Genomic DNA, 15,249 nt, shown 5'->3' with positions numbered 1-15,249 from the left:
GTTATCAGTTCTTGATTGATTAATGCCTTTATTTCGAGGAAGAAGAAAGTAAGTGGGGAAAAGTGCAACTTGCAATTTGTGACACTACTGTTACTTAGTCCCAACCATATTCAAGTCTTGTTTTCCCGTCAAGTATTTGTAGCACTTGCAATATTTGTAGTACTGGGCATATCCATGATCAGTCACTATTGCTATTCACAGGGCTATGTTTCTTTACCTAAAAACTGTTACTTTGTACCAAATAGTGGGAAAAGAAACCTGAAGATTTTTTATGCTTCAGAGACCCCATCACTGTAGGAAGATCAGATAAGTAATAGGTTTATGATGCAAAATGTGATGTATTTAAGCAACTTTGATAGATATATCCCTTTTCAGTGTTCCAAATTTGGCAAACATTCCACACAGAAGTGTGCTTTCCTACAGGGTCCTTTGAGAAGAAAGGAAAAAGCATCCTTATGGAAAGGCATTTTTCCTCCTAAGCAAATACCATGCACACCTGCATGTGATTTATCAACAGTGACTGTGATAGTTCAATTTTGTGTAGGACTTCTACATAAAATATCTTCAAGGTGAAATTTTAGAAGGTCTTAGCCTGCCTATGCCAACCAAAGTGTTCTGCTCAGTGATTGATTTTTCTCTGGGAAGTTGTAGCATCATGTAACACTGTTAGCCAGTGTTTGTGCTTGCTTTGCTTCAGTTCTGAAATCTGCTTTGTGGTTTGGCCTAAATAAAGGGGAGACCTAATTCCTCCCTTTTCTGGGGAGTTTTCCATTTTAGGTGTGATAGTGCCAGGATTAGCAACTGAAATTATGTTTGAAACTGGCTTCAGTTTTATGTATTAATTTCTGCAGAAGTGGCCTAACTGCAGCTTTATAAAATATGTGTGCAGTGATGTCTGACAGAGATGTCTGCCATGCTGTTCAAGAGTTCTTCCCTGTCATGAATTAAATCTCTTTCATTTCACAATTACCTCATTTGTTTATGGGGCATTTGTGGGGACTTGTTGGTAGTGTCCTTGCTAAGGAGAGTGCAGCAACACTTGGTGACAGGTCTGCAGTCTGAATTGTCTGAAAGAGTATCTTTGTAAAATAGCAAATGTTAATATTGATGTTTCTACAGCACTTGAGAAGCAGTTGTTGCAGGACAGTCTCCTGTCAGGCAGCAGCAGCCACAGCAGCAGGAAAGGTGTGAGCAATGCTTTCCACCCACACCTTGTTTACAGCTGTTACTTCACCAGGGCTGTTTAACTGCCAACACAACAAAACAAAAGACCTTAGCTAAAGAACCAGTCAGTTTAATTGTATTTATGCTCGGTCCCCATTTTTGAGGGTGGCTGTTGAATTTCACTTGCATAGACACTTCTTATTGTTCTCTGGCTTGTGTTTTCTGCATATAATGTGCAGATATTCCATTTATTTCTCACTAGTTCCTCCTGTGTAGTAACCCTATTGGAGACTGTGACAAATGAGTGATGAGTAGTTGTAGGTACCACCTTCCAGGTTGGCTGTGTGGGAGCCATGTGCTCTATCCTTGAAATCAAGCAGATAGCTTAACTGAGTCTGTAGTATGGCTGGTCTTTATGGAGGTGGGTTAGTTCTTTTCTATGCAAAAAAAAACCCCAACCAAACCAAACTGCTGTGGATTTGGTTCCACCTGAAGTAAATATGAACTGGTGTAGAAATGTTCCTCTAATACCAAAGCTGCAAGCAGCTGCAGAAGCTGTGGAAGTTTCTTGGTGGAGGTAAACAAAAGCAGGATTTTGATTGCTGCTGTTGCAAGTGCTGTGTTGGATCAAGTTTGTGATTAGAGTGCTTTAGTCTCACATACCTAAGAGAGAGTGGATTTTTAAAAATATCAAAACCAAGCCTTGTGTCTGTTCTTGCTTACGTGACAGAGGGGAGGTAGAATGGCTGTGAGATGGTATCCCCTGCATCAGGGGAGGGTAACATTTGTGTTGCAGAGCTGGGATAAGGGTGCCTTCTGCAGGAGATGCTGCCCAGGGAGATGGATGGAGCATGATGGCTTTGCAAGCACAACCAGCTGCTCCTGCCCTGCTGCAGCAGAATGAACGCTCCCACCTGGAGTACTGGAATGAACGCTCCCACCTGGAGTACTGGCATGAACACTCCCACCTGGAGTACTGGCATGAACGCTCCCACTAGAAGGCTTGTCTCTTAGAGGCTATTTTTTTTTGTCAAGGGAGGGAGCAGATTGTCATCCTTAGGTTTTGGATAAGAAGATACAAAGAGGGACAGTAGCTCTTCAAGGTCACGTCAGCTTGGAGTGAAGTTCACAGTTGGTGTTTTACTGAATGGGCTCTGGTATGGGGAGGTAATAAAGCAGCGGCCACATAGGGCTGTGAGTAAGTGGAAGGAATTCCTGTACCTGAAATACCAGAGAACTAAGATAAGGCAGCAGTTGGTGAGTCTGTTTCAGAGCAGGTTTTCCCTTTATCTGAGTCCTGTGACTTGGCGCGATAAGAGCTGTGAAATAGCGCTGTGTGCGCCAGCGCTGGTGCCTCCCCCTGCTCAGGGGTAAGCACGTTTCTGCTGAGCACAGAAATGCTCAGATCCTGCTTTTTCCAGCAGTGCTGAAAGGGAAGGCTTTCCCTGCAGGGTAGATGAGTGTTTTGGGAGAAGGAGGTCTGTATTTCTTTGGGAAAGGAAATTAATTCTACTGGCCAGGTTTCTGTTTTTCTTGATGGAGTTTTGCATAGTGGCACTTAGGATAGATTGGCTTAGAATAGCACAGAATGAGATCAAAGAAACGGTTTGTAGAGTGGCATTTTTGATGTTACAAATTAGATATTTATGAGTCCTGGGGGAAGGAAATGCCCAATGAAGCAGCCAGTACAAAATTTAAGAAACGTTCCAACACTTATTTACAGGGATAATGTCTAACTTGATTTCTAGATAACAGAAACTAGAGATTATTAATTTGTGTGCCAGGATTTGAGATTAGTAGAATTTTGTAAGTAAACATTGCATGGTACAAGATAAAATGTATCCATAAAAGAAGAGGCTATTTTGCTTTGCCTGATGTTATCTCACTTAATGATTTCAGTGCTTTTCTGTTTTACTGCTGAAATGGTACTCTAGAATTGATGAGATTATAGCAATCTTAGAGTAGAAACTTCTTTCCTCTAGGGCAAAAATGTACTTGTTAAAAGCATACCACAAACAAAGACCCGGCTAAGTTAGTTGGCCAAATAAACAATAAATATTTAAGATATTGGAAGATTGCCATAAGTGTCAGATTGAAAGTATGTTGGTACTACTGAATTCAGATTCTTTGCAGCAGAGGAGATGTGCTGCCAGTAATGGGGAATGTTGGACTTTGCCTGTGTTGTTGCAATCTAAAATTGAATGTTTCGCAAACTTGGATTTATTCACATGTTACTAGAAAAGTTTATGTTTTGGAAATAGAACTTGGATAATCAGAGGTAAGCTGTATGAATTGGGGCCTAAATTCTGAAAAAAAAAATATTTCTAAATACATAGACATTTCTTTGAGCATGAATTAGCACCATCACTCTGGCAAGAGCAGTTAAAAAATAAGTGGTACTGCATGGAAAGAGGGGTGCAGAGACCGATGGAGAATCTGAGATTACTTTGAGTGCTCTTTTTTCTCTCTTTTTCCCTCCTTCCTCTCTCCCCCTTTCCATTTACAAGCCTCCTCACCAACTTGCATGCCTGCCATATAACTGCTGGTACCTGTCTGTGCAAATGAGTTTGCACAGTACTCCAGGAAAACCCATGTTTCAGATGGTCCCGTGTTTCTCTGTGCATTCACTGGGCTTTGTGATGTTTTGGATAGCAGTACTTTGGTCTGAGCCTGACTGTGGTTATCATCATTCATTGTGTAGGGCAGATCAGTGACAGTTAATGCTGCCATCTTTTTGTAGATTTGGGCATGAAAGACATAAAGTTAAAGAAGAGTGCTCCAAGTGGGAAGTCAGGCTGAACTTACTAGTCAGAATTAGGGTTGTCCTTCAAAACTATATTGAAACCATATAGGTAGTAAGATGCATGGAGGAAATCATAGTCTCTTCCAAGTTAGAACTCTGAAAAGGTGATTCTTCCTATAAATGTAGTTGGTTGGTATTTTGAGTTAACTTTCTTTTCTTTGTGCGTCTCTCTCTTATTTTTATGGGAAGGCTCTTAATCTTGCTCCTTGAGAAATTGCATGCATTTAAGTGCTGACCTTGCTACAGCACTTAGGGTACAGCCCACTAGTGTTAATTAACCTTTCGGCAGTGTAGGATGATGAATTTCATTTCATTTAACAGATGAAGAGTGCCGTTAAAAAGAGATTAAGGTCAAAAGCATCTGCTAATTACCTCATTTTATAATTAAGTAGTCGCCTAATTTGAAATTAGAAAAGCTTGTTTGTCAAAGTGCATAGGAAGCACTGCCCTGTACATGTCAAAGCCTGGTTGCTCCTGGTGGGTTTACCTGTGAGAGCCGAGCACTTTTCCACACGGAGGTCTGGTGTTTTGGGTTAGGCACAGCCTGGAGGCTCCTCTGCAATGAGGCTTTGGGAGTGCAGGAGAGATGCTTTCCTGTTCTTGGTGTCTGTCCTGCTGTGGCCACCCTGGAGCCCCAGGCAGTGGCTGGCTTTGTCTCTGTCCTGCAGAGCTAAGGCCTGTTGAGTTTGTCCTTAGGGTGGCTTGGGTGCCATCTGCTTTTGGTGCAGAGAGCTCAGTGGTGGCCGAGCCCTTGGTGAAGAGGTAGACTTTTTCAAGATGTGGAACCTCTTAAGCACAGGAAAAGTTGTTTTCTTAGAAAATTTTAGCTAGATCAGCTTAGGCATTAGGGAGGATGGGGATTAATTTACATAATTTCTTGCTCGCTTAATTTGTCACTTTTAAATTAGCATTTTAGAATGGAAGTGTTCTAACACTTCTTGGACAATATGAAATATTTCCAGTGTAGGAATCCTAATCTATGTGTGCTAAAGTGTTAATGCATGTGTAACTTGCAGTAGAGCAGTTTATTGCAGCTGTCTCTGGTTTCTGTGTGAATTTCCAAGCCTCTGTGTTAGAAAAGATGCCCCCTGCCCCTCTCCTTACTTTGACATGGAAATGGGGCAACACCAAATATTGATAGGAGCTTGGGGTGGCTGGGATAGCTGCTGGGCTATTTATATGGGGGATCCCAAGTGGGTGCCCATATAAATAGCCCAGCAGAATCCCCCGTGGATTCTGTCTATGGGATGTAGAGGTCACTGGCTTGTAGCAGAAGCAGTATTTTGGAAGAGGAAGGGCTTGTCTTGCAGGCTCAGGGCCAAGCATTGGAGAGCAATATCAGGAGCATGAGGAGGCAAGCAATGTTAGGGGAAGAAAAGTACTTAAAAACCACAAGGTTTTTTAAGCAGTGGGTGGGGAAAACCCCATGAATGGTCTTACTCTTGAGATGCATCTCAATGGAGGTGGAGCTGATGGGAAGTTGGGGAAAGATATGAGGCAGTGCCTGCATAATTATCTGCCTCTTCAAGTAATCAAATGGATACCTGTGTCAAATATGAGAAATGTCTGTAAGTGTTTGTTCTGGTTTTGCAGTCTGCCCATCAAAGCTAGTATCAGCAAGGATGAAATGTAAAATTTTTGTGCCCAGTAAATGATACAGTTACTGGAAACTTGGGCAAGCAGACACTCATGCTGATTAAATATGGTATGGGTGGGGCTATGCCCTGTGAATCTCATGCTGATGTATTTCTAGATTATCTGTATTAAAACTGAGTGTTTGCAGCAGTAGATACACAAGCTTATTACAAAAATATTTGTATTTTCTGTAATTTGTGGTTATTATTGAGTTATTTTTTGTCAGGATGTTTTTGTGTCATCTTTTTATCTTTTTCCTTCCTTTGTTTTTTCATGTCAGAAAAATAAAAATATACGAAAGCCTATGTGCACAAATCTGTGTAGCTTATACAAATAGAGCTACTTATTGTTAGATGTGAAGTGGTAAATAATCTTATATGTCAGAATAACTCTTTCAAATAAAGTTACTTGAAAACATGGATCGTGTTCTTTATAATGTAATGATGCAGGCTCACAGACATGAGCGTGCTTCAGACTGACCATAAAGCAGTGCACAATACCAAAGGCCAGTAGCAACTGTTGCACTGCAGAATATTCATGGGCTTCAGCAAAATAATCTCATGGATCATTTACAGACAAGTAAAATACTGCTTGCTGTGGACTTGTGATCAAAATGCTTTGTGGAATGGCTAGTGCAGAGTAATTTTTTTATTATTATTAATTACTTGTTGGGGATAAATTAGCTGGGTGTATGAGGCATTAAAAACATTCTCATGAGCTGTGCAAGGAAGACAGTCTTGACGTGATGGTCCTCGTGCAACATCAATCCTGAGCAAATGAGTGGAGTGTGTTCTTGACACGTGTTCATTCAAGACAATTGTTCTTCCTGAAAACCTGAAGAAATGTCTTTGAAGAAGACAAATTTAAGGTTTGGCTAGTGTTGGAAATGTTAATATACTGTGCTGTCTGCAATGACTTACCTGTACCTATCTCAGAATGTCTGCATTGTTATTCTAAAAAGAAAATAAAGAATTTATGCTTTTGTCACCAGTAACAAGTGTGAGATCAAGCAGTGCATTGGTTTTAATTTGGTGTAGGAAAACTGGAAGGTTAGGGAAAAGAATGAAAAACTAGCAAAGGAAGCCAAAGGTGTGAGGGGATTGAGAGAGTGAAAGGCCAGAGTCTTGCACTTGCAGGAGGGGAGAGCTGGGAGAACTTCCCACTCCACTTCCATGCCATAAGCGCTAGGTTCTAGGATAATGCAGTACTTTTGGGTTGTGGGGGAGCTCTTTACATCCTCTGTGTTCGTGTTGTGTGCTTTAATTACTATTCTTGGATTCTTCCCATGACTCACATCCTTTACAAAACTGAGATAATTTGTGCATGTGCTGGCATTTGGAGGAGATACTGTGAGCAAAAGTATGGAGCCTTAATTCTGTTTTTTTTGTTGTTGCTAAAAATTCTGAATTACAGATATGGAACATGATTCTTGATCTTTGCACCTTGTATAAGGTACTCTTAAGACAGATGATCTGCAGAAAACTGCAGAGTTTTCTTTCTCATAATGTGTAGGAAAAATAAATTTGTCTGTTATCTCTCTGGAAATATAAGCCTCATCCAGAGTCAAATTTTTCAGTGCTCTTTAGAACAAAAATTGGAAGTTATACAAATACATACTTTCCCTCACACGTGAGTGGATCATGGTCCTCATGAGAAAAGGTTCCTTGCGGACAGTTATCTCCTGAAATTGTCAGCCAGATCTTTGTACCAGTCCCAGTAATTTCTGTTCCTTTTCCCTAATAAAAGACTCTTACCACTCTGAGCAAAATACAGAAAATGCTGTGGGTGCCTTAACAGCCAGGGGTTTAAAATTACCTGTGGTTTATGTGGCTTTATTGGATAAAACACAGGATTTTCCACCCTGTGATTTAAATTTCCATGGGCTGGAGTTTGTAGAATTTGTTTTTCTGAAATGCTGCTTACGTCTAAAATGAATTCCTTACTTAGATTTAGTCAAAGCTTGGAGGAATTGACTCAGAGAGGTGATAATGGATGCTCTGGATTTGTTGAGGGTGCCCAGAATAGATGGTTTAGAAGTAGGATTTTTTTTTTTCAAATGTAGCCAGTTCAACATTCTCATAGGCAGCAAATGATGAAGGGTGATGCTGTTCGAATGCTGGTACCCTCACATGTCTGCTGGATGAAGTGTGATGAGTGATATGTGGTTTGGAAGGTTTGTTAAGTACCATGACTGTGTCCTGGATACTCCTTTTGGAGCTCCCGGCCCAGGCTGAGGGGCAGTTTGAATTGCTGCCTTGGTGGATCTGCTAGGAGGGGTTTGGTGCCTGTGGCTGTGAGGAGTCCCACACAGAGTCACCTGCTGTTCAGCACTGTGAGAAATGAACCCTCATTTCTAGAGTCATCCCTGAGTCTCATGAGTACCAAATACAAGCATCCCATGGATATCCCTTCTTACTCCAAAAGCAAGGGAAGAATTGATAAACAGCTAAAAATAAAAAATCAAACTGTTGAACTGTGACAAAGAACATCTTGTTTTAAAAGTTGTTGTACTGTATGGTTAGACCTAACATGTTTTTACTGTCATTGAATGCCAGTACTCTTACCTTAAACCAGTTTTTAAGACTGAAAAACTCTGGATTCACATCTATGTGGGTGTCTCCTCACTACTACCAGTGAGCACTGTAGATGTTGCTTTTTGTCCACACTGGATCTTGTTCCCAGCATGTCCCTTGAAGGCATAAATCATCAACAGCTTAGAAAACACAACCAGCACATCAGAAATTGTGATGCTTGGTTATAATCAGAATAACCAGATAACTAAAAAGGTATTTTTAAAATGAATCAAATTAATTAATCACTAGTTGACTGCACTTACAAATTATTTGCTCTATTTGCCTAACTGGTTTCCCTTTTAAAATTAATTTCTCTCTGGTTTAATAAAAGAAGAGCAGCTTATGGAAGGCTTGGATAGATGCGTGTCTATGTCAGCACGAGGGAAAGGACAGATGTTCAGTAGTGGGAGAAGAGGAAGGGAGGAGATGGAATTTTGCTTCCCATTGACTGACTTTGTTCTTGCATAAGAGCTGTTTCCTCTCTGAAGGAGGAGGGCATGTCCTTGAAGGAAGGTTTTTTTTCTTGCTTGAACTTCTTTTGAAGTAGTTCTGTAGATTATAAAATATGTTTTAAATGAAGGAGTAATCTGGAAGATACTTTGAAAACGTCTGTGAAGGAAAGGTGTAATTGTGCAGATTTGTCAGAATGATCTCATGGATTCCAGCTTTGTTTACTTATAGGGCATCTTCTTTTAAGATAATCCCTGTTGACTTACTTTTCAAGACACTGCCAAGAAGGGCATGTTGGAATTCAGTTGAATGTTTGCTGTAATGGGTGAGATATTTGGATTGGGAATTATTAGTTTTAATTCTCTAACGGTTGCCAGGGTAATACATGCTTGTCATCACTTGAAACAGATGCTACTTCTGTAGAATGATAAAGAGCAATGAAATGTCTTCCAAGTGTGCCACTGTATTCTTTGATCAACCAAATTAGTCTTGATTTCCCAGTGATATCCCTGCCCTCCAGCTTCTTTCAGTGTCACCTGTGCCCTCTCTGCAATGCAGAGCAGCCGCTGGTGGTTTGGAGCCTCCCGCTGTACAAGAGGACACATTGCTTTGCCTGGTTTGGAATCAGCTGGGTGGCTTAACCTTCTTGGCTTTCTTCTCATGTCCCATTTCCATTTCTGACAAGCTGTTGGGTTGAAGTTGAGTTTGAGGGTCCTTCTGCCTGTGTGTGCTGTGCCAAAGCTTGAGCTCCCCGAGGAGAACATTGGTCAGCACCTCTGCTGTCTCACCGGAGGAGTTGAGGAGGTCAGAGCATTGCAGCTCACCCTCACAGGGCACTTGTTCTTCAGAGTTCTAGTTAGTGACATGACTGTGCCTTTGGGAGCTGCAGCAGCCAGCTAATGTGGCTGCAGCACCCCAATTTTGGGGTGCTGGGGTTCAACAGCAACAGTCTGCTCAAAGTTAGTAGTTTATGGGAAATAAAGGTGTCCAGGGATGTGCAGAGCATTTGCTTCTGTACTCATCAGAGAGACTGATCAGCAGTGGAGCCTTTCCTGGTTTGGTAATTACGCTTGTTTGGACTCTACAGAGGGAGCAGAGTAATATTTGGCTTCTAAAATGATGATTTGACATAGCTACTTACTCCTTTTACAAGTGTTTTATAGTGATCTGCTGTATATTTATGCAGCCTGGGAACATATCCATAATTTATCCATTATAATGGATAATATCTATTAATTGAAGACACTGGCCAACAAAAGAAGCAAAAAAAAATTAAACTGGGAGGAGTTTCCCCCCCTTTTTTTTCCCCTCCTCTTTTTTTAAGGAAATGTCAAACTGCTTTTTTCTGTTTGGACTGCTACTCAGTCTAAGAGAAGTTAAAATGTTTATAATATTTTGAAAATAATTGTTCTCTGGAGTGTTCATTCTGTCTGGTCCACTGCAGCTAATACTTGCAGGACAGTAGAAATATGAATTATATGGTATTTTAAGTCCATTTGCTTTCCTGAATTAAAAGCTTTTCTTCATGGATTAATGTACATTTACCTTGGTTCCTTTTTGTATGCCACATAGGTGTGGATGCACATAGGAACTTTTCCCAGCTCCTTAAAACTGATGGGAGTTTGTTTTGAACATGAGGGTTTTATTAAAAGAATCTTACACAGCCCTTCCCAACCTGGGGTAGGTGTCACAGGTCTGGGTTTGTAAAGTCCTGCTGAGAAAGCATTGTATGTGCTGGGCTGTGGGGTTATTAAAATCAATTTTCTGTGTATAGGGAGGTACAGTTATGGATGGTGGGATTAAAGGTCTTTTTGTTGAGTCCTAATCTGTTGTCTCTGGGTCTTGATTTGATTATGTACCTTATTAATTAATTAATTCCCTTGCAGTTCTTTTCATCAGCCAGAATGAATATAGTACTAACCATGAAGTGTACGCTTCTGCTTTTGCATTAACCAAATAGTGAACTAAAAATATATGCAAAACTATGATTTAGGGGCTGGATTATTATTGTAACCTGAAGTGTTCCTTTCAGTTCAATAATAATTTTGGATACATTTAATTACCAAAGGGTTTTTAGGGTTTTTTTACTAATTAATTGTAGGAATTCTGTTTGTATTGTGAAAGTATTAATTATGGTGCTTTATTTTGGTTGGCTCAATTCTTGGTCGTTCAGTAGTGAGAATCGTGTTTTAATGGAGTGGAAGTTGGCATTAAACTCCTTAATCTTTTCCATAGTGAATTGCAGGAATTTGGCTCAGTACTTCTTTTGTTTACATGTATTTTGGAAGTGCCCCTACTCAAGTATTTCAAAGATCAAGACTTTTTTAGGGGAAATCAAACTATTAGGATTGTGGCTTATATTAAATTTTTTCTCCTACATATGTCTTCCTAAGATTAATGAAAAATCAAGTTTAGATTTAATAGAATCAAAGTAATAATACCAGCTATTTACCTTTACATTTAAATTTGCTGTATTTATTTTGTAGACTATGAACTCAGGTGAGCTGTATAAGTGAATTTTTGTTAAGCTATATTAGAAGTTCCTTACTGAGTTTTTAGGAAGCCTTAAACAGAATGGGTAAGGAATTCAGTACCTTATGACTGAGCAGCATATTCTTTTGCAGATTTTTTTTTTTTAAGTGATTGGCCTATGATTTATTAGAACAGCCAAATACAGAAATCTGTTGTGTGTTATTTTGGCTTGGCAGAAATAATGCAAAGAACTGTCAAAGGCAAAGAGTAAGCAGAAGCTGTAATTTCCTTTTTACCACTGAAGAATAGATTTGGCTGGGTTAGGCCTTCAATGCTAATCTGTCTCTGTGTGGCCAAACAGATTTTTGGAACCTTTTTGTAGTGCATTTATTTTCTCTTCATTTCAGGCCAAGTGTTACAAGGTTGTATGTTTTTTGGCACATCGATGGTGGTGATGTGAAAAAAAAATAAAGAGAAGAAATCAAAATTAAGAAGTCCGATCCTAGACTGTTTAAATTGAGATTGCCACTTGATGCAATTAGGTCATTGTTAACAGTACTTGTATGTTCAGCTGTGGATTTTTTTTTTTTTAAACTTTGAAACTTGCTTTAATATTAAGAGTCATAGTTAAAATTCTTCAACAGTTCCACAAGAATATGTTGCAGAATTTTATACATTTTTGGTTAATTTAGTTGGTTGTTTAAATAAGGTTAATTTCAGCCTTCCTTCTACTTGTAAGGATGTTTTTCATAGGAAGCACGTCCTGTCTTGTGGTTTTAATAGGTCCACACTCTTTAAGCCTTCTGTCTTAGCTAATGATTAGTAATGATTTCTGTCTTGAAGCACTAATTCGATGTTTGCCGTAATATCTGTTCCTTATTTGCCTGAACTTGTTTGGTAGAATGTCTTCAGTATTTCAGAAGGATGGGACAGACATACTGGTTCTGTACATGTCTCCTTCTGTGGCTTTTAGATCAGAACAAAGCATTTCAGTGCCTCTTTCTGCTCTGCTTTTGCCCTGCACAGATGACAGCATCTCGGCTGCCAGCACCTCCGATGTCCAGGACCGTCTCTCAGCCCTGGAGCTGAGAGTGCAGCAACAAGAGGATGAAATCACCGTGCTGAAAGCAGCCTTGGCTGATGTGCTGAGGCGTCTTGCTATCTCTGAAGACCATGTAGCTTCTGTGAGAAAATCAGCACCAAGCAAAGGTAAGCCCAAATTTGGTAAACTCTTCCTAGAGTCAGGCTGCGTTATCAAATCAGGATGCTCTCCATTGGTCGCTTGTTTTTCCCTTTACTGTCTCATTTGGGAAGGCCGATCTATTTTGAGCTGGAGGGGTTAGGTTTAGAATAGTGGCTTAAATATATACAGCCAAGAGATATCTGAAATATGCTTGGTAACATTTTTATGTTCTTGATACCCCTGAAAATTGTCCTTACTTCTCGCAAAAGGTTCCTGTTTTAATTTCAATTATGGAACATTAACCTGCCACTGGAGGTTCTGGGGCTTATTTATGGACAGTTTTGAGTCTCAGCTTTGACTTTGCCTGGAAATTACTCACCTGAAAGGGCATATTAGAGATTACGTTTTCTCTTGCTCCTAAATGATTACCACAACAAAAGCCAAAATACATTGCCACCAAATAAGAAGGCTTTCTGAATGTAGTTATTTTTTGTTCCAGTACAGAGATAACTTACCACGGGTAGATCTCATGTAAGAAATGACCATGTAGCAGCAATATCTCTTTTGGTTACTCACTAGTAACTTTTATATTGTAACACTGATATATGTAGGATTGTTTAAAAGTATAGAAACTAGATACTTTTTGCACTGATTTTTATAAGCTTCACCCCCATCCCCCATGAACATTTCATTTTGTGTTCTGGAGAAGTATTTGAATTGAGTTTTGAACTTACTCCAACTTAAAGTTGTGTATTTGAAGAGAATTATGTCTGTGTATGTTTCTGGCATATATCAGATTATATAAAAGATTAGATCATATTTTGAATAAATCACAGTTTTAATTCACCATAATTGCATGTAACCACGTCATACCATGCAGCATAGAGATCTCTGGGATCAGTCCCTGTGTGAGTCTTGCAGTGCACTAATTGCAGCAGTGCCAGTATAACACTGAAATGATATGATGCGGCCTGTGCTTGTTTGGGTGACCGCTTCATATAGGCTGAAAATGCTGAAAGTTTGAATTATTTGAGATGTGACAGAAGGATCAAATTCCTTAATTAAGTGTTTTTGCAGTCTCTCTGCCAGATGGAAGGAAGTCATGATGCTTAATTGGCTTGGGCTCTGAATCCTGCCATTCTCTCTTGCCTGCTAAATGGTGGACTGCTGTCATCTCTGCTTATAAATGCAGCTTTTATCTACCCAATGTACATGTCTGGTCTCATCAAGATTGAAGCTTCTTTTTACAACTCTTCTTAAATATAGCTTCAGTAGATATTTTTACTTAATCACTGCTGTCTGTTGTCCATTATGAGAAAGAGAAAATGTCCAAGTGTAAAACTGCGTGCACCATAGTGCTTTATTCTTCCTGTTTAAATGCAGAGGAGCTGGGATGTGCACAAACATGGCTAAAAACCTTTGGCTTGGAGTTGTCTAACACCCAGCAAACTTTGTGTACAGGCAGGGCAATCTTCCTGTGTTCTGCAAAGTGCCTTGGGGCTATCTCCTTTCTGCGGGTCTTGGGACCATACTCAATTCTCTAGGTCCATTTGTTTGGTGAGAAATAAGCTAATTCTTTGGGGGAGGCAGAGCAGAGGAAGGGTGGAATGTCTTTCAGTTTGGTCATATTATATATCTACAAATGAATGGCAGCAGCTTGGAACTGTGAAGAAAGAGATGGGAACAGGGACAGATACGTCCATGTATGATCTAATTCACTGGACTTAAATGAATTATGACTAATTGTCACTGTATTTAATTGGTAATGGATGTGTCCTCATTGTGTTCAATTACACAATATCACCAGACAACACATTAACTTCACTGTTAATCATGAAATCAGCTGTATATAGAATTCACAGAAGAAAATGCTTACATACAGAAACTGGAATTTTAAGAGACTAAAATTAGACTTGAAGCATAAACTTGGGATTAAAACAAGTTCATGCATTGCTTTTTGCAACACCCTAGGTCTACTTTTGATGTCTGTATTTTTAAATTTTTTCAATGGCCAAAAAACTCTTGAAATGTTTTAACAGAGATAAATGTGTAATTTCTTTGAATAAGTAGGATTAGAAGATGATCTGAATTGCCATTAAAAAATAATAGTCAAAGAAGTTACTGTTAGGTTTTCTTTAAAGTTTTATGCATGCATGTAACAGACTCTTATTAGTCAAGTCATGATTGCTGCAAAGGTAACTGTATTCCTCCAAAACTCATTTTGGTGTTCGTGATCCTGTCAAGAATCTGGATTTCTGCATTACAATAATTGCACTTCCATGTAAAATTTTATAGGTAAATTATCTTTCAAAATAAATGCTGAGGCTTTCAATCACAGAAATATTTTTTTCTGCAGCAACCCTTAAATACATACTGACATAAATAGTGAGTAAAGAGAATAGATGTCTGTACGTCCTTCTGAATACATGGGGGGAGATGTGTTTAATCTGAAGTATGGCAACACAGTGAGGTAAATATTTTTAAAACAAACTGAACTCAACAAGAATAATAGTGCCAGAAAACACCATCCTGAGTCTTTCCATCAAACAAAGGAGTTTCAATAGAAGGTGATTACTAACCTAGTTTGAAGGGTGACTCTTCTACTTATTGCTGAAATGAGTTTTTTAAAACCTCTCCATTTTTTTACTTGTTGCCACCTCGGCAATGTCTTTGAAAATACATTTTTCATAGGCTAAAAATAAGTGTTGTGAGCAGACAGTGAATCACACTGAAAGAGACAAATCCATACTGATAATTTTTCACTGATTTTTCTTATTCTGAAGTTGATGGCTCGACTTGGTGAAAAAAGTGGCCTCTCCATCCTTTGTCTAATTTGTCCGCATGGCACATCTGGCCATCTAATTCTGTTCCTAATTTCCTTTATTTTAGAGTGACAGATTGAAACAGTAGCTGAAGAGAAAGTTTTTTGCATTATCCTTTAAATCTTTGTGTTTCTTTTTTCCCCTACA

The 15,249-nt window shown here is 39.3% G+C and overlaps 1 protein-coding gene across 6 annotated transcripts in view; it reads left to right on the top strand.

Annotated features, from left to right (window-relative positions):
• The window catches only part of EML4 (EMAP like 4), a 147,347-nt gene that overhangs the window by 66,315 nt on the left and 65,783 nt on the right, over positions 1-15,249 (top strand). For 5 of the 6 annotated variants that reach the window (XM_063152099.1, XM_063152103.1, XM_063152104.1 and 2 more), the window contains exon 2: positions 12,124-12,306. In XM_063152099.1, the coding sequence (XP_063008169.1) occupies positions 12,124-12,306 (183 nt within the window). Of the gene's footprint in view, positions 1-11,984; positions 12,307-15,249 lie in introns of those variants that run through there. The other variant, XM_063152098.1, reaches the window with a different exon arrangement.

Source organism: Melospiza melodia, chromosome 3, assembly GCF_035770615.1.
Source record: "Melospiza melodia melodia isolate bMelMel2 chromosome 3, bMelMel2.pri, whole genome shotgun sequence".
NCBI lineage: Eukaryota > Metazoa > Chordata > Aves > Passeriformes > Passerellidae > Melospiza > Melospiza melodia.
The sequence above is the reverse complement of the archived record's forward strand: the minus strand, read 5'-3'. Positions and strand labels throughout refer to the sequence as shown.